This window comes from Mustela lutreola, chromosome 3 (assembly GCF_030435805.1).
Source record: "Mustela lutreola isolate mMusLut2 chromosome 3, mMusLut2.pri, whole genome shotgun sequence".
In the NCBI taxonomy this organism is placed as follows: Eukaryota; Metazoa; Chordata; class Mammalia; order Carnivora; family Mustelidae; genus Mustela; species Mustela lutreola.
In genome coordinates this window covers 121,890,840-121,917,813 of record NC_081292.1, presented here as the reverse complement: position 1 = coordinate 121,917,813, position 26,974 = coordinate 121,890,840, and the positions used below count along the sequence as shown (strand labels likewise).

The 26,974-nt window shown below is 34.0% G+C and overlaps 1 protein-coding gene across 1 annotated transcript in view; it reads left to right on the top strand.

Annotated features, from left to right (window-relative positions):
• LRP1B (LDL receptor related protein 1B) overlaps positions 1-26,974 on the top strand; it is a 2,000,743-nt gene that overhangs the window by 874,108 nt on the left and 1,099,661 nt on the right. Inside the window, exon 4 of the mRNA XM_059166755.1 lies at positions 22,956-23,075. Within this exon, the coding sequence (XP_059022738.1) occupies positions 22,956-23,075 (120 nt within the window). The remainder of the gene's footprint in view (positions 1-22,955; positions 23,076-26,974) is intronic.

The following is a 26,974-nucleotide window of genomic DNA, read 5'->3' as shown; positions in this document are numbered from 1 at the left end:
AGGTTCCTTCATATTGTCACAAATACAAGGATCTTATCCTTTTTATGGCCGCATAATATTCAATTTTGTTTACTTGTTCATCCATTGAAAGACATTTTGGTTGTTTCCAAGGTTTTGGCCACTATAAATATTGCCACTATGAATGTTTATGTACAGGTTTTTCAGTGTTCTTCTTATCTGGGGATAAGTTGTTATTGTCTATTGTTTCGATTATAACCATCCTTCTAAATAAGAAGTCTTTTCACTGTGTTTTGATTTTTATTGGCCTGATGAATACAGATGAATATCTTTGTATTTATTGGTCATTTGTGTAACTTCTTTAAAGAATTGTAGATTAATATCTTTTCCCTGTTTTTATATTGGTTATTTCAAATGGGTATTTTTGTTATTTATTTTGAGTTATTCGATTCATTATTGAATTATAAAAGTTATTTATAAGAATTATAAAAATTATGAGTTGCTTATCTCAATACAAATAAATATCTTACTGGGTTTTATTTAAATTGTTTCTCCCATTCTGTGGGTCATTTTTTCACTTTCTTAATGGTGTTCTTTAAAGCATGCATTTTTGTTTCTTTTAGTTTATCTATTTTTCTCCTTTGTCACTTGTGTTTTTTATATAACTAGCAAGGCTTTAAAGATTTACTCCTATGTTTTCTTCTAAGAGTTTTATTATTTAAGTTCTTACATTTAGACCCTATCATGCATTTTAAGTTAATTTTTGTATGTGGTATAAGGTAGGAATCCAACTTCATTTTTTTTTCATTTTGCATGTGAATTTCCAGTTAGCTTAGAGATTTTTGCAGAAGAAAAAAAAAAAAAACAGTAACAAAGAAAGAAAAAAGAAACTGTACCTTCACCACTGAATTTTTTCGAAACTTATTAAAAATCTATTGAACGTAGCTGTGAGTTTATTTCTATACTCTCAGTTCTGTTCCATTGACCTACATACCTATCTTCATGCTAGTACCACACTTTCTTGATTATTACAACTTTGTAGTAAGTTTTGAGATGAGTTTGAGTTTTCCAACTTTGTCTTCCATTTTGAGATTTTTTTTTTTCCTTGCTATTCTGGGTCCCTAGATTTTCTGTAAGAATTTTAGATCAGCTTGTCAATTTGTGCAGAAAAGGCAAGTTAGATTTTCCTAGGGATTTCTTTGAATCTGTAGATCAATTTGGAAAGTACTGTCATCTTAACATTATTAAGTCTTCTCATCCATAAACATGGAATTCCTTTCTTTTGGTGAAATACTCTTTAATTTGTATCAATAATATTTTATATTTTTTAGTGTATAAATCTTACACTTCTTTTGTTAAATGTATTCTTAAGTATTTTGTTCTGTTAGGTGCTATTTGCTAATTGTTCTTAGTTTCACTTTTCACTTTCAAACTGTTCATTCCTAATATATAGAATATGGTATGTTTCCATATATAGGATATTTTATATAGAATATATTTCTATATATAGATATATATAGTTATATATATATATATATATATATATATATAGCCATTCTTATGATTGTATAATCTATTGTCATGTTAACTAAATATTTTGTTAGCTGTATGTTTCTCTGTATAAGATATTCTATATAGAGTATTTTTATATACAGATTATATATAGTTTTATATATATTGTTATATATATAAGGCCATTCTTCTGACTGCATAATCTATATATTCTTAGTTCAAATGTATTATGGAAACCTCCTACTAAATTTCTTCATTTTGATTATTTTTATTTTCAAATCAGGATTTTCCATTTCATTTTGTAATAAATTCTGATTTCCTTTTAAAAAGTTACTAAGGTACTGTCAGGGCTGCCTTTACTTTTTTTCTTTTAATTTTTTTAATGTGGTAACATACACTTACATCAAATTTACTATTTTAACCATATCTTAATGTCCATTTTAGTGTCATTAAGTACATCCACATTATCGTACAATTATTGCTACCACCCATATCCCAAATTTTTCAACTCTCCAAACTTGAAATTCCATATAAATTTAACAGTAAATCACCATCCCCTCCCCCAGACTCCGGCAATTACCATCTTACTTTAGGTATCTCATATAAGTGGACTCATACAATATTAAATCTTTTTGTGACTGGCTTATTACACTGAGCATTCTATCTTTGAGGTTTCTCTATATTGGAACATGTGCCAGAATTTCCTTCCTTTTTAAAGCTGAATAATATTCATGGGGCTCCCGGGTGTCTCATTCATCAAGCGTCTGCCTTTGGCTCTGGTCATGATCCCAGGGTTTTAGGATCAAGCCCCGCATCAGGCTCCCTGCTCAGTGGAAAGCCTGCTTCTCCCTCTCCCACTCACCCTGCTTGTATTCCTTCTCTCGCTGTGTCTCTTTCTTTGTCAAATAAATACAATCTTTTAAGAAAAGCTGAATAATATTCCATTTTATGTATACAACACATTTTGTTTATCCATTCCTCATCACATAATAGTGATGTACATTTAGGTTGCTTTTATCTCCTGGTTATTTTGAAAGATACTACCATACACATGGTTGTGCAAATAGATGTTCATATCCCTGCTTTCAGTTACTGTGAGTAAAAACCCAGGAATAGAATTGCAGGATTGTTTTGTAATTCTATGTTTAACATTCTAAGGAGCCACCGTACTGTTTTCCGTAATGACTATACCATTTTACATTCCTACCAGTAATATGCAGTATTCTAATTTCTCCACATCCTTGACAACACTTGCTGTTTTCTATTAGCTTATTTTTTAAAATATTTTATATGTTTATTTAAGAGAAAGAGAGAGAGAGTGCACAAGCAAAGGGAGAAGCAGAGGAAGAGGAAGAAGCAGACTCCCCACTGAGCACAGAGCTCAACACACCATAAGATCATGACCTGAGCCCAAGTCAAACATTTAATTGAATAAGCCATCCAGGTGCTCCTGTTAGCTTATTTTATTATTATTATTTTTTAATAACAGCCATTCTAATGAGTGTGAAGTGTATCTCATCGTGGTTTTGGTTTGCCTTTCTCTAATGATTAGTTATTTGAACATATTTTCATATGACTATTGAAACTTTATTTTCTTTGGAGAAATGTCTATTCAAGTTCTTTATCTGTTTTTTTGTTTTTTTGTTTTTTTTTTTTTATATGTACAAAATGTTTATTTCAGCTTTATTTGTGCTGTCAAAAACCTGAAACCAAACTGAAGTTTCGCATAGAAGGGAAAGGAGTAGCTTTATCTGTTTTTTAATTGGATTGTCTGATTTTTGTTGTTGAGTTGTAGAAGTTTTTATAAATTATGGATATTCATCCTTTTATCAGGTATATAATTTTAAAGTATATTTATATGCATTTTCTCCCATGTCATAGGTTGCCTTTTCACACTGATAGTGTCTTTTGATGTTCAATTTTTTTTTTTAATTTTGATGAAGTCCATTTATCTGTTTTTCCTTTTGACACCTGTGCTAGCACTATTATATTCTCCTCTTCTTTAAGCTTTTTTTTAAAATTGTTTTAACGTATTTATAATAATTGCTTTGAAATCTTTGCTCACTTTCACATCTTTCACATCTGGGTTCTCCGTAAAGCGATTTCTTTCACTTATTTTTTGTTTGTTTGTTTTGTTTTTCCTTTTTCCCCCCTTATGTATGAAACATGTCCCTGTTTCTTTACATGTCTTTTAATATTTTGGTTAAAAACGGAATTTTAGGTAATACATTTTACCATCTCAGCGAACTATTCTTCTCTGTCCCTAACTATAGTAATTGGTGGGATGTGTTTGTTTTGCATGTTTAATTTTTTTATTATTACTTTGACTATTTCAGTGAAATTTATTTTGATGCAGTCTCTGATATCACCTCTCACAGGGTATAGCCCTGGTCATGTGCACAGTCACCCTGGGATAACAGTGGCTTTCTAATGGCACTGGCACTCTTCTATTGTCCATTTACCAGACCTATTGAGTTGTGTGCCCCGGTTGGTATCACTCAGCAGTTAGCATGCATTGATTTTATTGTTTTTAAAAAGGGCATTTTGGCATGAATTTCTCCACAGTTTTACTCAATAAAATTTTGTCCATTTTTCAAAAGTAAACTTTGAACTTTGTTCCAACTCTAGAAAACTTCTTCTTCTTAGCCATTCTTTTCTCCCAATTCTAGCTGACATGTGTCGCCTCCTCCCATGGAGCCATCATCTTTATCTGATTTGCTATATAGTTTGCTATCACCCTTGGGCCATTATCTTTATTTTGCTCCTGCCATGGAGCCTTCATCTTCATCTTAATTAATTGCCACCAAAATCTCCATTGTTTGTGACACCACCTGTAGGTTTGAACTTCCCCATACTCTGTTGCAAATAAAACCAGGTCCATTGGGAAGAATAACACTGCTCTTTGTTCTTTAAGCCTGCCATTCATCCTGGGTAGAATCTCTGCATTGCTCTTGAGCTGAAGATGAGACGTTGCACCACTTTTCTCAGAGTTACAGTTCTGCTTTACTAGTGGCTTTCTAGGTTGGTGTGGTTGCCTTTGGTTTTCTTGATTTGGAACCTCTGCCTTGTGAGTGATCTGGATGAAAGCAGTTGTAGCCCAGAATTCTTCATCTGTTCACCTTTTTGTGTGTATTACTCCTGTTTTTAATGTTGTACCTGTTGTTCTCAAGGTAAGAGTCTAATTCAGTCTCTTCAGAGAATAACCCTCCAGTGTTCTGTTGCAAGGATGAGGAGGCTTAGCTTTTCTTTTCAACCAATACAGTTTACATCCCCACCCTATCTTATTTCCACTCCCACTCCTTTCGGCGCTATGCAGTAATCTTCAGTTTTTTGAGACTTTCCAGGATTTTGGTGTTGTATACACTTGTGTTTTGGCTCTGTTCTGAGAGCTTCCAAGTACAAATTGGGCTTTATTCATATCAAAGTTTATTTTAATAGTGCACCCTGGAGTTGTGCAGTGCACAATTTACGTGCTTAGAATGCAGCAGCCTTCATCATCACCCCTCTCATCTCCTTTAATCCTTGGCTTAGAAGGTTTTACTCCCTCAGTATTATAAAGGGCTAAGTTAGTGAACACTCATTTATGGCTTCTTTGCTTCTAAAGTTTTGTTGACATCCTTTGTCTGTTTTAGTCTTCTATCTTATTCTCTTTCTTCTTGTGGGATTGTGTCTTTCTTATCTTCATTTCATTGAGGATTTTGGAAAGTATAGAGGTGAAAAGGAGTGATTAATCGCTGTGTTTAACAAAGAGAGATCTTGACCTGACATGTGCCAGGCACTGTGCTGCATTTTCCTTTTTCATTCTCATAGTGTTGAACTTGTAATCAACATTACCAAAGTTGCCTTGTATGGTCTGGGAATGGTATAAGGATTTGAGAGGACAATATTTGTCCTTTAAGGGGAAGGAAACCTCTACCCTCAATTTCCAAATAGATTTAGTCACAATATACTTAGTCTTACCTACTAAATGTGCAGAAATTGCTAGAAGCTATGAATTCTCTGTACAAAGTGTGTTTCTTTATTCATGCTGCCTCACCTGTTCTAACCCAATTGCTACTTCCATCTTATTGTGTTTGTCTTACATAGGTGTGTAATACACTTATAAGTTTATATGTATATTGTCCTTTCACTATATTTTCATTTTTTTTTTTTACTCTTCTACTCTAGACATGAAAAACCTCATTACTAGATATCTGTTAATTGTATTTTTCTCTGGCTCTTTTGGTAAATTTGCTTAATTTTTTCCCCTCAAGCATAGGTTTCCATGGTTGCAATTAAATGTATTGAGTCAGGCAAAGACCTAGTATGGGTTAGCTTATTATTAATAAATTTAGCATGCCATCCTCACTGTAGAATCAAATGCAAAACACTAAAATAAGATGTATAAACCACAGAAGAATTTGGCTTCACCAATCCAAAGCACCTAGCACTTGCAGCTTTCTCTCCCTTATCTCTCCCTATACTGGTCCAAATCTCACCATTTATATGATGCTCTACAAATTATAAAGCATGTTTACACTCACTGAGTTTTTTAATATTCATAAAATCTTATAAAGACATTTTCTAGGTAGGATGCCAAGGCTTAGAAAGGTTAACAATCTAGTCAATAGTTAAATATCTGGTAAGAGATACCACAAATAGATGTATGTTTTCTACCTTTAAGTCTAAAGTGCATTTCAAGATACCATGTGTAGTCAATCTCTTCTTTTATATAAAGAAAAGATGGAAGTTAAAATTACTGTATTTTATTGGTAGAGATGCTGTTGATGATTTATAATGGCAATAATATAACTGCCAACCTATAATGAGTATTTAATGTGTCAGACACTAAGAACTTCTATTGAATCTTTATGTTTAAAACTCAAAGCATACCTATGAAGTTAGTGATGTCACTATCCTTATATTGTTCTAAGAGGAAAACCCCAGGCAAGCATGTGTTGTCTTATCTTCTCATATCCTCTTATAAATAAAACCAAGGTAAACATTTTTTTTTGGACAAACCCTTCATATTAAAGGGTAATTATTTAGCAAATTTTCTCAGTGTATATGGAAGCCACGTTTGCATTTTCATAACATAAATTAAGTTAATCTCTTCTCATTTGACTGTGCCTTGGTAACTAGATTTTATTTTTATTTTTTTTTTTATTTATTTTTTATTTTTTATAAACATATATTTTTATCCCCAGGGGTACAGGTCTGTGAATCACCAGGTTTACACGTAACTAGATTTTAATTTTCTATTTAATAAAAACTTGAAAAGTTTTGCACATTTGATTTTAGAATGCTGAACACCATTTATAGTAAAGAGTTCAAAAGAAATCAGAACCTAAAGTTCTTAAATTATTAGGAATGGTTTTATTTGAAGATCCAAAATAAAAAGTTCTTTATTCTCTGTTAGCCAACAATTTTAGATAGTTGGAAAACCTTTTCTAAGTAAACTCTGGGTTTGCCCCATAATATAAAATGGGAAAACTCTAAGCATTGGTGTAGTGCACTCTCAAGTTGTTGTTGTTACTTTGGTTTAGCTTTTGTTTATACATTTCAGAGCATACATTTATATATTTCAAGGCCTATCTCAAAGTTGTATTCCCAGTATAGATGAAGAAATATGGGAAAACAGTATGAAAAGCAGAGCAATAAAATCCCTTTTCCAGACAGTAAATAAGAGAATAAAAGAATATTTGTCCAGAGAAGACATGCACTCTTAACCTTCTGATGTAGAGGTAATACAGATCATGTCCACACATGTTCCGTTGAGACTTAGTTATAACGCCCTAACCAATGAAAGGAGAGCAAAGGTTACTCTGGCTGTGTAACCACTTCTTAGAAACATCTAATCAGTATAGAGAAAAGGGTTAAAAAATACACACACACACACATATTTATAAATATAAACATAGTATATAAATATATAATTTATATATACATTTTGTGTTATATATTATATATTAAATTTATATATAAATTAATTAATACATATCTAATTTATATTTATTTTAGAAAGAGAGAATATATGAGAGCAGGGGGAAGGGTAAAGGGAGAGAGAATTCCAAGCAGTGCCCCCCATGCTAAGCATGGAACCCAATGTCAGGCTTGATCTCGTGACCCGGAGACTATGACCTGAGCTGAAAGCAAAAGTAAAATGCCCAAATAACTGAGCCACCCAGGCACCCCGTGAAAATATTTATTAAACAGGATAGTTACATTTGCCATATAAACTGATGTCAGCAGGCATTTGTCTCATTAAATTGCTGATTATCTATAATGGAATAATATCTGCCTACCAAAAAGAATGTTGAGTGCACATGTACACACACACACACACACACACACACACACACAATATTATTAAGAAGAAAAAAAAGTATAATCTATTACAAACCCCAGACTCAATTCACAGAATATTTTTCCAAACCACATGAGAGCCTAAGCTTCCATCTCATAATGGTACACCTAAATTATAAAGAATTTTGCTTTTCCTTATTGCAAGAGTAGTTAATCTTTATGCAACATTGATATGCAAAATTAAAATTATGAAATGACAGCTTTTTCATGTCCATTTATTAAATAAGATGGATACATATACATACACATATACACACTTATTTATATACACATAGATATATATATTCCTTCTCAAAACTCAATAAGAAAACAAACAACCTAATAAAAAGTGGATAAAGGTTTGAACAGACACATCACCAAAAAATATGAAAAATATATGAAAATACATGAAAAATATACGAAAATATATGAAAAGATGTTCAATATCATTAGTCATTAGGAAAAGCAAATTAAAACCACAATAAGGTACAATTACATACCTAATAAAGTGACTAAAAATTAAAATTAAATTAAAAGCTGATGAAAACTAGTATTAGGCAGAAGGCCAAGCAGCTGGATAATTGCTATATTGGTAGTGAAAATGCAAAGTGGAGCAACTACATGGGGAAACAATTTCATAGTTTCTTATAAAGTAAAATACTATTTTTCCATACAGACCAGGAATCTCAGATTTACTCAAATGAAATGATAACCTCTATTTACATGAAATCGCATGTGAACGTTTTTGCCAACTTTATTCAACTCTAGAAGTGACTTAAATATCTGTCACTGTGAAATGTGTAAACAAACTGAGATACATACATACAATGGAATACTATTCAGCAATACTGATAAGATAATTTGTCTGAGTCTTAAATACTTTATGGTAACTAAAGATGCTACAGGCTGGATGATTCCATTTATATCACATGCTGGAAAAGGTAGAATTAGTAAGATGGAAAATGACCGGTGATTGCCAAATCTGGCAGTGGGGAAATGAATTGGCTATACAAGGGCACAGGAAAATATCTTGGGGTAATGGTGGTGTTCTGTATCTTGATGGTGCTATTGGAAAGACAATATGCATTTTCAAAACTCACAGAACTGTACATAGAAGGAATGATGTTTACTGTATATAAATTTATATCATAACAACAAAAATAGAACTAAAAATAATAACTTTAAAAACTGCCTTAATGTTGTATCTTTACATATGAGAACACAAAAAATTTGAAGCCAGGACTGTAGTTTAGCACTAAGCAAAGGATTCTGAAGAAATCCACATTAGTAGTCATAAGCAGCAGCCTAATCTCTGCAAGCCAGCTCACACTGCATTTTGCTAGGCCAAGGAAACAGGGGTGAGAGGATGAATGATGTGACACAAATTATCACCATTCTAAATATGTCAAGCATACGTCCTGCTGACAAGAGGGACTGTCTGGCATGGTAAGTAGCTGCATCAGCTTTTCAATCTCCAAGTATAAAAAGTGAGTGAAATACTTTTTTAATGTGCTACATAAGGAAATGATTTTTTTTTCTTAGAACTATGATTATGGTTGTTGGTTAAAAAGCATTTTTGTATAAGCCAAATTCAAGGAGTGATTTGATTACTAAAATTGAGAAATAAACAGTCTCATTTTATAAAACAATGTCTCAGATAACTTCTGTATTTAGAAAGCACCTATAATTTTTGGTCTTTCCAAAGAGTTCATAAAAGTTCTAATTTCCTATCAAGGAGAACCATGTAACCTAGAAACACATGAATAAAATAGCACAGTTGTTTTCTCACTGTCCTGCTAAGTTCAATGTGGATTTTGATCAACATGAATTGTTCAATTATAGGTCATAAAGACAGCCAGCATAATTGCTATTGACCACACCTTGGATTGAGCCAATGGCTATATATAGAAGACTGCAAACAGTGGTTCTCTGGTTTAAAAATATTTATATAAACTAAATTGATGAGGGTAAAATCCTCCTAATAGTAATAACTTGTAATTTTTGGAATCTGGTTATCCACTTCAATTCGCCTTTTCTACTGTCCTGTTTTTCTCTAAGACAGATTAGCAAAATTTATCTGTTTGTGTTTCCTAAATCATAAACCTGTATACATTTGTAGAAATGTGTTCTAAATCCCAATGCTGTTAAAAAAAGCATAACAACACCTTAAGACCTTGAAGATTAGCATAAGTATTTGGTAAAAATGTCTTGTTTCATTTATTAATTGGTCTGTGCTCTTGTAGCAAATTAAATGTGCATGCACAGTGCTCCAGAAGAGTAATATTTATATTTTATAGAAACCAGTTAGCCAGTATAGAAAAATCTTCATTTCTTATGATTAGTATTTCCCTGGTAGAGATCTTTCATTCAGGTAAAGATTTTAGAAGAATTTACCAAAAATTAAAAGTACCTCCACCAAAAGGTATCAAATGATACACAAGTCTTTTGGGAGCAAAACTATAACTATCAATCAAGTAACACCCAAAATTAAAGGCCCCAAAATGAAAGAGAAAATCATTCTATCATAAAAAGAAACACCTCCAAATTGCTTGACACTTATATAAATTATGGAAGAATACTGACTGTAGGTATAGTTTAAATGGTAACATGATAAAAATAATAATGTAAAGAATTATATGTGTCAGGCAATATTTTAAGGACTTTGCCTGATTTACCTCATTTAAGCCTCATAACAACTCTGAGGTGGTTTCTATTATTTATCTCCATTTTAGAGATTAGGAAAAATAAATATAGAGAACTTAAGTCATTTGTCCATCACCATAATACTATATAAAAACAACCCTGGTACCTCAGGGGTTGAATGCAACAAAAATCCAAATTTTCACTCATATCAACACCCAAATAGGTCATCAATGGATGCTTACTATTTCAGGCTCCCTCCAGTGTGTATGCCTGTTAGCAGAAGGTTCTATGAGCCTTCTGCTGGCTTCTTTGCATCCAGAGGGCTGACAAGTAAGTAAAGAGAGAGTGGAAGATCATCAGAGTGCTTTAGAGCCCAGTTCAGAAAGTAGCACACACTAATTTTGCATATATTGCATTATCTAGAAGTCAGATACATGGCTCTAACCTAATGCAAATCAACTGGGAAGATTAATCTTTTTATTTGCTCAGGAAGAGGAAACAGGATTGATGAATATTAGCTTTTTTTTTTTCTTTTTGCCATACCCACATAGCCTGAAATTAATAAAGCCTGGGTTGGAGCTTAGGTACTCTAGCTTCAGCACTTAAGGCCTTAATTTTAATACTGTACCATGACTTAGAAAAAAAGAAAAAATGTGGTGAAAGAGATATGAAATTTAATATGAAATAATTTTCTATCCTTCTAGAGTCCCTGTTGCCATTTATTAGTAATAAAAATCTAGAAATATATTTCTTGAATCTATTTCTTGGTTAAAGAACGGTTTAGAAGCTGAGTACCTCAAAGTTACCCATTACTTGTAAGCTGTTCAGTTGCATTTGATGGAGAAGATACATTCACATTTTTATAATTTCCCATACAACTCTGAAAAAAAGTCTTAAAAAGATTCCTTAAATACCAGAGAATGAAGTAGGTCTTTATTAAGAGAGTTCTCATCAGCTAAATTAGATTTGATTCCTGAAATAATAGCTCCTCTCCTTTTAAAATATTTTATTTTTATTTATTTGACAGAGAGAGATCAAATAAGCTTTTTAACAAGTAGGCAGAAAGGCAGGCAGAGAGAGGAAGGGAAGCAGGCTCCCTGCTGAGCAGAGAGCCAGATGTGGGGCTTGATCCCAGGACCCCGAGATCATAACCTAAGCTGAAGGCAGAGGCTTTAACTCACTGAGCCACTCAGGTGCCCTGCTCCTCTCCTTTCATAAAAAAAAGACACTTTTCTTTTATGAATATGCTGAGAAATATAGATCAAATACCATATTATACATCTGGATTCAGGGATGCCTGGGTGGCTCAGTCATTAAGCATCTGCCTTTTGACTCAGGTCCGGATCCCAAGATCCTGGGATCGAGCCGTGCCTTGGGCTCCCTGTTCAGTGGGGAGCCTGCTTCTCCTTCTCCTGTTCCCCTGCTTTCTCTTTCTCTCTCTCTCTCTCATTCTCTCAAATAAATAAAATCTTTAAAAAAGTATATCTGGATTCAGTCTTTCATATTTCATTACCTTAGATGCTAGTGGTCTTCCTACTTCACTTAAGATCCAAATCAATGATAATGTTACATGAACCAATGAGCATGCTTCATGTGGCGCATTCTGTCAATACTGATAATTCAAGTGCAGAATTTCTGTTCTACCCAAATAAGCTTTTTAACAAAATTAATCTGATGCATTTTTAATTATCTGCATAAACATTATAGTGTTTCATGTAATTAAACATAAATGGTAAGCAGCTCTAATAGATAACATTACAGGAATTAGTATTGCTTTCCCAGAGTTCAGACAAATTTTAAATTTTGTTCTTCATGTTGTCAGTTCTTCATAATTCTTCATGATCTGATAGAAGAATCACAATTTACCATTTCACCTGACAACATGCTTTCAATCTCTTTACACATACACACGAGTTCTCATTTGATGAACCACAAGCTGAGTTGTCATTTTCTCTTTTGTTATTTTCAGCCACTAGACCCCACTTAACATTCAAAACCATGTGTGAGGTCTACTCTTTCATATCCAGTTTTTCCCCATTTTCTGTCATTTTTCCATAATTCTCCCCATCACTATCCCCATGGTGGTAACATTTTCAGCACCAATTCCAGATATTTCAAGATTGGAGAGAGTAGAAAGATTAAACCAATGGTCTGTGGAGTTTGTACTTTTTTTAAAATAAGATTTTTATTTATTTATTTGACAGAGAGAGATTACAAGTAGGCAGAGAGGTAGGCAGAGAGAGAGGAGGAAGCAGGCTCCCTGCTGAGCAGAGAGCCCAATGCAGGACTCGATCCCAGGACCCTGAGATCATGACCTGAGCCGAAGGCAGCAGCTGAAACCACTGAGCCACCCAGGCGCCCTGGATTTTGTACTTTGAATTGAGAGGGAAAACAAGGAAGTGGGCTATAGAAATTATATGGAAAATATAATATATTTAAGGCACTGAGCTGAAATGCTTGCCTTAAAGTACAGGTTAAATAAATTAAGTCAAACCCCTACATTTATTCTCTTTATCTCATAATATATTTAATTATTTCTATGAGAAAACTTTCCTATTTCCTCTTTCTGTCTCCCCCTTATTACTAAATTTATCCTTACCTTCTCTGTTCCACTGAAACCTTTTTTAAAGGTCTTATTTGATCCTATTAGAAAACGCAATGCATTTTATGGGTTTCATTCAAGAATATTTCATAAGGATTTAACATTTATTGTTAAATGAACTCTTCTTCCTCCTCATATTTTGTGAAGCTTTTCTGCTTCTCCCATCTATATATTTGATTATTTTTCACTTTTTGTTGTTGATGGTTCTTCTTCTGCTTGACTTTCACATATAAAAGTTCTCCGGGGCTTATTTGTCTTATAAATATTCCTTATAAGGGATGATTCTTTCCTTTTCAGGCTTTAATTACCTACTTTATGTCTGTGACTTCCAAAGCTACACCTCCAGTCCAGACTTCTCTTCTTAAATAAACTCAAATTCTCAACTCTCTCCTGGCCATTTTTATCAACATTTCAAACTAAACAGTCAAAGGCAAATTTAGTATTTCCCTCCAAACTTCTAATCCTCCTGTTATTCTTAATTCATCTTATTGGTCTATTAACTCACTGTCATTATGCTTTCACCAAGTGTTTGGCCATCCACTCTTCTAAATCTTCATAATCTTAACTTGTGCCTTTGCCATGTCTAGTCTTTTAGATAGCTTTTCTTCCTTCATGATATGTCACTCATCTTTATCCCTGTTGTTAGGTACTAATGAACACTTCTGTCCTCAATTACTAGTAGCGACTCTCATTACCAAAACAGAAAAGTCTACTTAATCTAAGAATTAATCCACTTTGACTTGGCCCCAATCCACTATTCCAGTCCCATTTTTTTGCCACATCAAACACTGTGGGTTAGCCACACACAATTATTTATCATTGTCCATATTTTTTGTATCCTTTCCTGTCATATTTATTGTCTCATAATTTCTCATACTTTATCTGGAATACACTCTCATGAACTTTGTTTACTGAATTCTTCTTATCTTCTAAATTCCTGCTTAAATTAAACTTTTTTTAAAGGATTTTATTTGTTTGAGAGAAACAGAGAGAGAGAGTGAGCAGGTGAACTTACAGGCTGGGGGAGGGGCAGAGAAAGAGGAGGAAGCAGACTCCCCACTGAGCAAGGAGCCCAATGTGGGGCTTGATCCCAGGACAAGGCAGACGCTTAACCCACTGAGCCATTCAGATGCCTCCAAATTAAACTTTTTTTCAGAACTATTTTCCATATTATCTCTGCTCATTTACAGTTTCTGGAGGATTCCTTCCCTTTCCAGCTCATGTCACTTCTATTTTTATTTAGCATATGTATTTTTCAACTTTGAATTCTACAGTTGTTTACATTGTTATCCTTCCCACCTAACCCCACCCACTTCCACACTCATGTTGTTAATTCCTTAATTTGTCTAAAGTAATTTTGTGTTTGTAGAACCCCAGCAGAGTGCTTAGCATTGACTATGTGCTCAATCAATGTTGAGATATATATTCAAGGCAATTTTGGACTGATTCCACCATAATCAAACAAGGTTTGACAACTCAATTACCTAATTTGAAGATGCAAATGAACTATCTTTAGGACCTAGTTTAATCTAATGGACTAGAAATGACACCTGAGAGTATTAATCCTCATCCTCAAGTTAAGCTATTTCATTGAGTCATTCATCCTATAAAAATTATAAAATGTTCTATCTATAGCACACTACTAAAACTAGAATGAAAAATAAAAATAAAATACACCAGATTTCTAACCATCACCATATTGTACATTGGAATTAGAGGCATTATTAACAGCATGGGCTCTGTAGGCAGACTGACCTTGTTTTGAATGGCAGCTCTGTCATATATATTTGCTATATAAATCTTGGGATAATTATTAGCCATCAGTTCCCTCATCTGTAAAATGTAAATTACAATAATATCTGCAAGTTAGACTATTATGGGGTTTCAAAGAGATTGCATGTTTAAATAACTTGATATATGTTAGGTTTATAATTTGTAGCTATAGATACTAGTGAGGGAAACTAAAATGTAAATGGCTACCATAATGTAAAGAAAAAAATGCCATAATTTCCAAGGAACCATTTATTCTGTATTTTTTTCTTAATAATGTATTTTTTACAGAACAAATTACTGGTCTTTGTACATTACATAAATACCAACATTGTGTTGTTATATAATTAATGATGAGCCAAAATTCAAGCCTACACATCAGATATAGTTGATCTGCATATTGGTTGAATCTATATCAAGGAAGCAGAAATTGTTCTGGGTATTTCAAGGAGAAATAAATTTAATATAAAAGTATTGATTGCAATCAGAGCAGTGAAAATTAGAAATTTGAGAATGCATAACTAGCTTTCAAGTCATGGTACTGGTGTTTATGTTTTAGTGAAAGGGGATGCCATGATACTTGATGAGTTCACCAGTAGTAAATTGAGAGACAAGAGACAAAGACCATGATTTCTGCCTTGAAGCACTCCAACCTTATGTGATTAACTAGAAGGGAAAGAACCCTGCAAAAGGGACTGTGAAACAGGAGGAACCCTGCAAAGGGGACTGTGAAACAGGAGGAACATCTGGAAGCAATGCAATTGTGTATCAGAAAGTAATTAACTGTCAAATACTGCTGATAGGTCAAGTAACATGAAGACTGAAAAAGGTCATTGCACTTGTCAACATCAAGATCATTGAAGGATTACTTTCCAGTGGCTAACTTCTATCTATCTGCACAATCCTAACTCCATCTTTTGTACCTCGCAACTGATGATTGATATATATATATATATATATATATATATATATGTATAAATATAATCTTTTCTTATATATATTTATATATTATGTATTTCATTTTTATATATATTTTAAAATTATATATATAGTCCTTTTTTCCCTATTCAATATTACCTTTATATATACACCAGTTTTAATTTCTCTGTATCTCTGGGAAGTAGAGTTCTCTAATAAAGATAACAAAATACACACAGGAACAAATGAAATATACTTCCTCACCTACATCAAAGGATTATAGCCACCTTCCTGTCACCCTCTCATCCCTTTTATTTTGTATTCCTTTTTCTGGTTTTTTGTTTGTTTGTTTGTTTTAGTTTTTTCTGTTTTGTTTTGTCACTCTTTTACTTTGTTTTTGTTTTTGTACTTTATAAATCTTGCTTTTGGGTCTCATTTTGGCTTATTTATTTATTTATTTGTTTGTTTGTTTTTGGTGGTGACTTCCAATTGTTCCAAAGCTTCCCTTGCCTTGATTGTGGTTGATATTTTCAGCTATACATCTCCTCAACCACAGCTCAACAGAATGACTAAGAGGAGGAGCACTCAACAAAGAAAAGACCCAGAGACAATGGCCTCTCCAGCAGATCTAATGTATATAGATCTAAGCAAGATGTCAGAAATAGACATCAGGGTAGCAGTTATGAAGACAATAGTTAGGCTGGAGAAAACTATTAATAGCAATATAGATTCACTGAGGGCAGAAATGAGAGTGGATCTGGCAGAACTTAAAAATTTCTATCCACAAGATAAAATCTAATCTAGATACTCTAACAGTTATGGTAAATGAAACAGAAGAATGGATTAGTGAACTTGAAGACAATCTGATAGAAAAGAAGGAGCAGAAGGATGCCTGGAACAAACAGGTTAAAGTCCATGAAAACAGAATTAGAGAAATAAATGATACCATGAAAAGTTCCAATGTCAGAATGATTGGGATCCTTGAGGGTGTGAAGAGAGAGGCTAGAAGATCTGTTTGACCAAATCCTAGATGAGAACTCTCCTAATCTGGAATGAAACAAGCATTTGTACCTTTGAGGCAGGGAGAATACCCACCCATCCCCAGAGTAAAGGATTGTAGCCTAATGTTGAGGCTTGTAATAGAAAAACTTGCATATCTTAGAATCAAGTAAACCATTTTAAGGTAGTTAGGGTGAAGAGATTCCTTATGTACAGAGGGAGGAACATCAAAATAACATCAGACCTGGCCATGGAGACCTGGCAAGCCAGAAAGGGCTGGCAGGACATATTCAGGGCACCAAATGAGAAGAATATGCAGCCAAGAATTCTTTATCTGGCAAGACTGTCATTCAGAATGGATGGAGAAATAAGGGGCTTCCAGGATGGGCAGAAACTGAAAGAATTTTTGACCACCAAGCTGGCCCTGCAAGAAATATTAAGGGGGGTTCTATAAAAGGAGAAAGACCCAAGAGTGACATAGAACAGAAATATGTAGGGACAATCTATAGAAACAAGGACTTCACAGGCAACATGATGATAATAAAATCATATCTTTTAGTAATCACTCTCAATGTGAATGGCCTACATGCTCTCATATAATGGCAGGGCTGCAGATAAGGTAAAAAGACAGGGCCCATCCATATGCTGTCTTCAGAGACTCATTTTTATTTTTTTTTAAAGATTTTATTTATTTATTTGACAGAGAGAGATCACAAACAGGCAGAGAGGCAGGCAGAGAGAGGAGGAAGCAGGCTCCCTGCTGAGCAGAGAGCCCGACTCGACTCGGGGCTTGATCCCAGGACCCTGGGATCATGACCTGAGCTGAAGGCAGCGGCTTAACCCACCGAGCCACCCAGGCGCCCCGAGAGTCATTTTTAATCTAAAGATATATCCAGATGGAAAGTGAAGGGATGGAGAAGTATCTTTCATGGCAATACCTCAAAAGAAAGCTGGGATAGCAGTTCTTATACCAGACAAATTAGATTTTAAGCTAAAGACTGTAGTTAGAGCTACAGAAGAACACTCTATCATTCTTAAAGGGTTTATCCAACAATAAGATCCAACAGTGGTAAATACCTACATCCCCAACATGGGAGCAACCAACTGCTAACCATAATAAAGAGACATATTGATTATAATACATTAATACTAGGAGCCCTCAATCTCCACTCTCAACAATAGACAGATCATTTAAGAAGAAAATCAACAAAGAAACAAGAGCTTTGAAAGACACAGTGGGCCAGATGGACCTCAAAGACATATACAGAACATTCTACTCTAAAACAACAGAATACTCATTCTTCTCGAGTGCACATAGGACTTTATTCAGAAATAGACCACATACTCGGTCAAAAATCAGGTCTCAACCAATACCAAGAGATTCAGATTATTCCCTGCATATTCTCAAACCAACTTTGAAACTGGAACTCAATCACAAGAAAAGGTTTGGAAAAAATTCAGACAGTTGGAAGCTAAAGATCATCCTGCTCAAGAAGGTTCAGGTCAACCAGGAAATCAAAGAACTTGTACAATTCTTGGAAACCAATGAGAATGAAGACATATCTATCCAAAACCTATGGGATATGGCAAAGGTGGTCCTAAGTGGAAAATACAGGCCTCACTCAAAAAAAAAAAAAAAAAAAAAAAAGAAAAATCCTGAATACGTAAACTGTCTTTACACCTTAAACATCTGGAAAATCAACAACAAATTAAGCCCAACCCATGTGCCAGAAGGGACATAAGATTAGAGCAGAGATTAATGAATTAGAAGCCAGAAATACAGTAGAACACATTAATAAAACTAAAAGCTGGCCCTTTGAAGGAAGTAATAAGATTGATACATCACTGACCAGACTTATCCAAAAGACAAGAGAAAGAGTCCAAATTAATAAAATTATGAATGAAAGGGGAGAGATCATGACTAATACTAAGGAAATAAATAGAATTAACAGAAGTTATTATCAACAGCTATATGACAATACATTTAGCAATCTGGAAGAAATGGAGGCATTCCTGGAAACCTATAAACTAAAAGACTGAAACAGGAAGAAATTGATAACCTGAATAGACCAATAACCAGTAACAAGATTGAAGCAGTGATCAAACACCTCCCAAAAACAATAGTCCAGGGTCTGATGGATTCTGGAGAAGTCTACCAAATATTCAAATAAGAAATAATAGCTATTCTCCAGAGGCCATTTCAAAAAATTGAAACAAAAAAAGCTTTCAGACTCTTTCTATGAGGCCATCATTGTCTTGATCCTGAAACCAAGAAAAGACCCCACTGAAAAGGAGAATTTCAGACCAATATCTGTGATGAATATGGATGCAAAAATTCTCAATAAGATCCTAGCTAATAGGATCCAACAGTACATTAAAAGGATTATCCACCACAACCAAGTATGGGATTTATCTGTGGGATGCAAGGGTGGTTCAACATTCACAAATCAATCAATGTGATAGCACACATAAATAAGAGAAGGGACAAGAACCCTGTGGCCCTTGCAACAGATGCAGAAAAAGCTTTGACAAAATACAGCATCCTTTCCTGATTAAAACTCTTCAGAGTACAGGGATAGAGGGAACATTTCTCAACTTCATAAAATCCATTGTTGAAAAACCCACAGTGATTATCATTCCCAATAGGAAAAAGATGAGAGCCTTTCCATTGAGATCAGGAACATGAAAAGGATGCCCACTCTCACCACTGTTGTTCAACATAATACTAGAAATCCTAGTAACAGCAATCAGACAACAAAAAGAAATAAATATATTCAAATTGGCAAAGAAGAAGTCTACTCACTCTCTTCAGGTGACATGATACTCTATGTGGAAAACCCATATTCATACAGCAATTCAGTAAATGTGGCAGGATACAAAATCAATACACAGAAATCAGTTGCTTTCTTATACACTAACAATGTAACTGTAGAAAGAGAAATTAGAAAATAGATCAATTTACAATAGCACCGGAAACCATAAGATATCTTGGAATAAACCCAGCCAAAGAGGTAAAGCATTTATACTCTAGGAACTACAGAACACACATGAAAGAAATCGAAGAAGACACAAAAGGATGGAAAAACATTCCCTGCTCATGGATTGGAAGAATAAACATTGTTAAAATGTCTGTGCTGCCTGGAGCAATCTATACGTATTTTCAACGCCAACCCGATCAAAATAACAATGGCATTTGTCAAAGCACTGGAAAAAACAATCCTAAAATTTGTATGGAATCAGAAAATACCTTGAATCGCCAAGGAAATGTCAATAAAAACAAAGCTGAAGGCATCATGTTGCCTGATTTCAAGCTATATTACAAAGCTGTGATCACTAAAACATCATGGTATTTGGCACAAGAATAGACACATAGGCCAGTGGAACAGAATAGAGAGCCCAGATATGGACCCTCTACTAGGTCAACTAATCTTTGACAAAGCAGGAAAAAATATCCAATGGAAAAAAGACAGTCTCTTCAATAAATGGTGCTGAGAAAATTGGAGACTTATATACAGAAGAATAAAACTTGACCATTCTCTTATACCATATACAAAGATAAACTCAAAATGGATGAAAGACCACAATGTGAGATAGCAATCCATCAAAATCCTAGAGGAGAACATAGGTAGTAACCACTTTGACATTGGCCACAGCAACTTCTTTCAAGACACATCTCCAAAAGCAAGGGGAACAAAACCAAAAATGAACTCTTGGGACTTCATTAAATAAAAACTTCTGCATAGCAGAAGCAGTCAACAAAACAAAGAGACAGCCCACCGAATGGGAGAAGATATTTGCAAATGATACTACAGACAAAGGACTGATATCTAAGATCTATAAAGAACTTCTCAGACTCATCATCCAAAAAAACAAATAAGTCATAAAATAAGCAAAGAACATGAACAGACACTCCTTAAAAGAAGATATACAAATGGCTAACAGACACATAAAAAAAAGAGTTCATTATCATTAACCATCAGGGAAATTAAAATCAAAACCATATCAAGATACCACCTTACACCAGTTAGAATGGCAAAAATTGACAAGGCAGGAAACAACAAATGTTAGAGAGGATGTGGACAAAGGGGAACCCTCCTATACTAATGGTGGGAACACACGTGGGTACAGCTACTTTTGAAAACAGTGTGGAGGTTCCTCAAAAAATTAAAAATAGAGCTACCCTATGACGAGCAGTTGCACTACTGGATATTTACCCCAAAGATACAGATACAGTGAAAAGGAGCACATACACTGCAATGTTCATAGCAGCAATGTCCACAATAGCAAAACTGTGGAAAGAGCTGAGATGCCCTTCAACAGACAAATGGATAAAGAAAATGTGGTCCATATACACAATGGAATATTACTCAGACATTGAAAAGGATGAATACCCAACTTCTGCATCAACATGGATGGGACTCGAGGAGATTAGGCTAAGTGAAATAAGTCAAGCAGAGAAAGTCAATTATCATATGGTCTCACTTATTTGTGGAACATAAGGAATAGCATGGAGGACATTAAGAGAAGGAAGGGAAAAATGAAGGGGGGGGGGAAACTGGAGTGGGAGATGAACATGAGAGACCATGGACTCTGGGAAACAAACTGAGAGAAGGGGGCAGAGGAAAGAAAGAAAGAAGGAAAGGGGGCAGGGGAAGGGTGAACCTAGCGATGAGTATTAAGGAGGGCATAGATTGCATAGAGCACTGGGTCTTATACACAAACAATGAATCATAGAATACTACATTAAAAACTAATGATGTTAAAAAAAAAAAAAAACTAATGATGTACTGTATGGTGACTAACATAACATAAAAAATATATTATATGTAAACAAATGGGCATGACTATATTCCAAAAAGTTTTATTTGTCAAAAAGAGTGGGTTCTTGTTTTATCTAATATAAATTATTTAAGAAATGATAATGAGAGGAAGCAGAGAATAGTTGAGAAGATACCCTTGAATAGGTGAGAGGGGAGGGGATTTGTCTACAAGGATTGGAGTTAAGCTTTCATTATGAATTCAACCAAGTTTGAAAAACAAGAACAAGAATATGCTGAAGTAGGTAAATGTGAAGAATAAAACTATGGGAACACTCTTGTATTGCTTCTGTTATCTCAGGAAAAGTCGGAAGTAAGATCACAATATGTGAGTGGCCATTAGGAAGAAGATTTGGGGTTTAAAGAAGGGAAGATGCATGAAATGATTGCATGAAAGAATTGAAAAATAATTGGCCTGAGAAAATACTTTGTATAGTAAATAGCAAATTTTCAATTTGGAATGTTCTAGCTGTTCTTTTCCACATTGGACCATTCATATACTTTTATTATAATATGTGTGTGTGTGTGTGTGTGTGTGTGTGTGCGCACACACACACACATAGCCAGTTTAGCACTGGCTAAACTTGTAGCATTATCAACATATTTTGAATCATTTAACTTCAATCTTCAAAACTCTTATTTTTCTCCCCAGGGGAAAAAGAGATTTTTGCAGTCTATTAATACCTCTATTTTCAGACAGCAAAATCAGTAACACATTTTATCTGTATATTTTTCTAGTTTAGCAAATCTTATTCCTGTTAGAAATTATTTGTGCAATGAATATGCTTCTGTCACCTCATCTCTGTTTCATGCATTTATCATATTGAATTCTAATCTACTCTGAGGGTTTGCTAAACTTTTGCTTCAATGATGTATTTGCTCTGAAAGAGTTCAGATATAATGAAATACATTATGTCCAGTATTTGTTTAATGTTTTGTCACCAATGAAAGATAAATTATTGAAATGGAATATATTCACATTGATTGCCATGAAGTTTACACATGGATTATAAATAAAAAAAAGTCCTTAAAAGATAGAAAATCAATTGATGTGTCAGATAAAAAATGTATAAATGTTGAAATCAACCATCGAATGGACATTTTTCCTATTGAAATAATTTAACATACCAGAATTTGAAAAGATTTGTGTCTTTGAACGCACATAATGAGGTAAAAGTGAAAGACCGAACATCTGAAATTTTGTTAACAATACTTCAAACAAATACAAGCCAACATATTTTAGAGTGAATAGTTCTTTTTTCTCTCAACCAATCACAGACATTTTCAAGGAGACCAATCAGAACTGTAATCTTGTGGTTATGCCCTGAGTAAATATTAACAATATTTAAATTTATATAGGACACATGTGTGTCCAGTTATATTAATATAGTGTCTTTGTTTTTCTTCTCCAGAACTGTTATCCAATTGTCAGCAGTTGAATTGTCAGTATAAATGTGCAATGGTCAGAAACAGTACAAGATGTTACTGTGAGGATGGATTTGAAGTAAAAGAAGATGGGAGAAGCTGTAGAGGTAAGTATGACATGTGAATCTTTTTTTTTTTTTTTAATAAAACCTTAATTTACAGAAATCAAGTATCTTTGAGCACCTATCATGTGCTTCATACAGAGGTTAAGCTAACTTTTTTTTTGTTTGTTTCTTGAGATTTAAAAGATGATACTCCTACATAAATCATACACATAAAACATAACAGATATGCATTTTTACCAGTCAGTTTTCAATTCATATTTCAATAATATCAACTATGGGAAATGTCAAAAATGGGAAGTGATTTGGGTTAACCATGAAATCACTGAATTTAACAGTTTTAACTTCCTAGATGTTTTCTGACAGTTATATAGCTGCAATGTAGTAGACATTTGTTATTAACTAAGTTAGGTTAATAGTATTGTGCACTGTTCTTTACAATTTTTCCATTTTTTACATTGGTAATTCTGGAAGTTGGCATTTTACCAACAGCAATAATGAACATAAAAATATTTATGTGTATTTTTAATGTCTTAATTCTCGCTTTTGTGAAAGCTCCACAGAACATACCCTCTGAAATGACTCCACTCTGCCATGTTGAACAATTCTAGGTTACTTCTCCACTCTATTAACATCTATTATATATATGTTAGTATATGTATATAAATCTGTAATATAAGTAATAAATTATTTTGTATAGTACTTAGAATCTATATATAAAAACATAAAATATAGAATCTATACATAAAATCAAAGAATATCTGCATTGCTAGAGCCACTAATAAGCAGACTATTTTACAAAGAAACTGGTGCTTTGCCAATTGCTTTAAACCTTTTCTTTAATATTATCATTTTTACATAGAAACAGAATCTTAAGGTTGAAAGAATTCTCAGGGAGAATATTGTTCAAAGTCTAATGACAGAAGTGAGAAAAGTGAGACCCTGATAAATTAAGTAACTTACTTAAGTCCTACACATCTTAATAATAGACTTGGGACTAAAGCTTAGGTCTGCGGAGTCCACTTATTCTTGTCTTGAAGAGGTTCATTGCTTTTTAATGTCCATCTGGGGTTTGAATTTTTCATTTGCTATTTGTTTGTTTTCTGCATAATACAAATATAGAAACATTTATTATTAAGTGTTTGTTAGACTTGGAGGCTATTTAATCTGACAATAGGTGGATCAAGCTGGTGTATTTATTTGACTCACACCAATTTTAAACCAACATTTAAAAATCAGAATATTGCACACAAAAGCTCAGACTATTTTTTTTTTCAGATAGAAGAGCTGGCAACATTAGACACCTTATAAACCCCAAAGTCAGCCATATATGAAGTACTTCTGCATACACTCACACATGCATGCAATTTCTAGTTCAAAACAGCTCTTTCCGGGGCGCCTGGGTGGCTCAGTGGGTTAAGCCTCTGCCTTCCGCTCAGGTCATGATCCCAGGGTCCTGGGATCGAGCCCCACATCGGGCTCTCTGCTCAGCGGGGAGCCTGCTTCCTCCTCTCTCTCTGCCTGCCTCTTTGCCTACTTGTGATCTTTGACTGTCAAATAAATAAAAATTAAAACAAAACAAAAACAAAACAGCTCTTTCCATTCACACAGGGAAGGCTAAAATACCTATACAGTATCCTTACCCTTTTGCTACAACTGATTCCTATAGGAGTCAAGATTTTCAGCTCTTATTACAATGGATCTCTTTATCTCCAATCTCCTAATTAAAACCATAAAGGTAATCATAATCAATATCTTCTTTTGACTATTGATAAGGAATTACGCATCGATCAGTATGGAAGATCATTACTGACAGAGGAGTTCTTTTTTCCTTTTTGCCACCCTGGATGACCAGAAGTGAGCATCATTAATGCTTTCCTGAAGCCATATTTCCAGGGTAGTTTCTGTCCTCAGAGGGAGAAAGAAGGCAGCATTATAAGTAATGACATGCCTATCCCTTTGCGGCCAATTTTGTGGAGTTACATGAATGTCATAGCAGTGCATTCTGGCTAAAAAGAACAACAACAACAACAACAACAACAACAAATCATTACTCATATTGCTCTCCTGGATAGCATAATCATGTCAGAAAAGCTAAAATAGGAATCAATAAAATTAAACCTGAAAAATCTGTGAAAAAGAAGAATCATTTCTGCCACTAGGGGCTGGATTTTACCAAATGCAAGATTTAATTTCTTTCATTATCACTGTAAACTTAACTTCAAAAACTATTCTTTTTATTCCCAAAGCAACTTACTTCAAACAAACCATCCACGAATGCAAGCTGTTATATGAAGCCAAAGAAATCTGAGAAAAGTGCAAATTAATGCCATACAAATGCATAGTTTCCCAATTTAAATGGCCCCTTAACTACTCAGGAATATTTTTTCTTTTTCCTTAGTAAACTCTTTTCTTAGCTCAGTGTTCAGAGAGTGGGTTGAGAGTTCCAACCCTTTAATCATCCATTTGGTCTTTCTGGTGAGGAGCTCCCCCTACCCCCATCCTGGCATCATCTAGTGGCCCCACGCTGAGTCACCTCATTGACACAGACTAAGGTATATTCCAAAGGGGTTCATAAATAACAAAAGACACTCCTATAACTCAGAAAATTGCAAGGGCTTTAGGAAATCTGTGCCAGAAACTGAGGATAAAGACCAAATACATATTTTTATTATACCATTTATTCCTATTTTAGTATAGCACCATTCATTTCCATCTATCCAGTTTTCACATGTTGTCTCTTCTAGTTCTTAAACATTTCAGTCCATTCTCTCTTCTCCATCTGCACTACCACTGACTTAGTTCAAATTTTAATGGAATTAAAATACAATTTCTTGCGTGAAATTATCACATAACTAATTTTCCAGGATCTCTTCTCTATTTTCACCAGTCCATTTTTTATTTGTATTATAAAGTTCATCCAATTAATGCTTTCACAATGCCTACATTCAATGTACAGTGCTTTACTTTAGCATACAAATAACTTCATTATCTGGCCCCAAAACTACTTTCTCAGTGCCATCTCTTAACTCCCCGCTTATCCACCCTTATTCCACTTGACCCTTTTTACTTCTTTGAAATCCCTACTATGTCATCCCAATATCATTTCACATGCTATTTTAACTGGAATGCCGCTTTCCATCTTATCCCTTCTTATTGAATCTGAGAAAATCCAAATCATTCTTTAAATCCAAGTCAGTATTCAACCTTCACTTAATATGCTCCCTCTGATTCCAAGTAGGTTCACTTCTCTGTTTTTTCTCATAACCAGAGTATGCCCCTATTACAAAGAAATGCATAGAATTGCAATTATATTTCATTAGACTTGTTTCACTTAGAAGTAGGAACCATGTGTTACTATGTTTTTTTGTTTGTTTGTTTCATCAAGGATTAGTAGAGTACACAGTACACAGGACAGAATGAATATACATTAGTCCAAATTAGTAGCTGACATATATATATATATGCCTAGTTGGTTAAGAATCCTTAAGCACTTGCTGTTTAGAGAGACTTGAACAAGATGCAGGAGGCAGGAAAGGGAGGATGGTAGGGAATAGAAATAGGACCATAGATATTAATAAAATTTAAGATGAAAGTTTTCTTTTCAATGAATACTTAATAGTTTCCTGTTTTTGATCCAGTGAAGGTGATTTGTGTAGCTGAGCTCAGAACTCTTAATCTGTTCATTAAAAACCATGTTACCAAACTAATTCTTTGTTAAAATAGTGAAAAAGACATAAACTTTTTATTCTTTAAAGTCCATTTCACATCTTTGCAAAAATATCCAAGGATTTCTAGCCTTAATATTATCTTTTAAAATTAAAAATTAGATACTAAGTTTGATGTTTTATGTCTGTCACTATTAAAGCAACTTTGAATTTTGACTTTCAGTTAGTACATTTGGTTCTCCCTTTCCAAAATAATTATCTACTTCCAAAATTTGA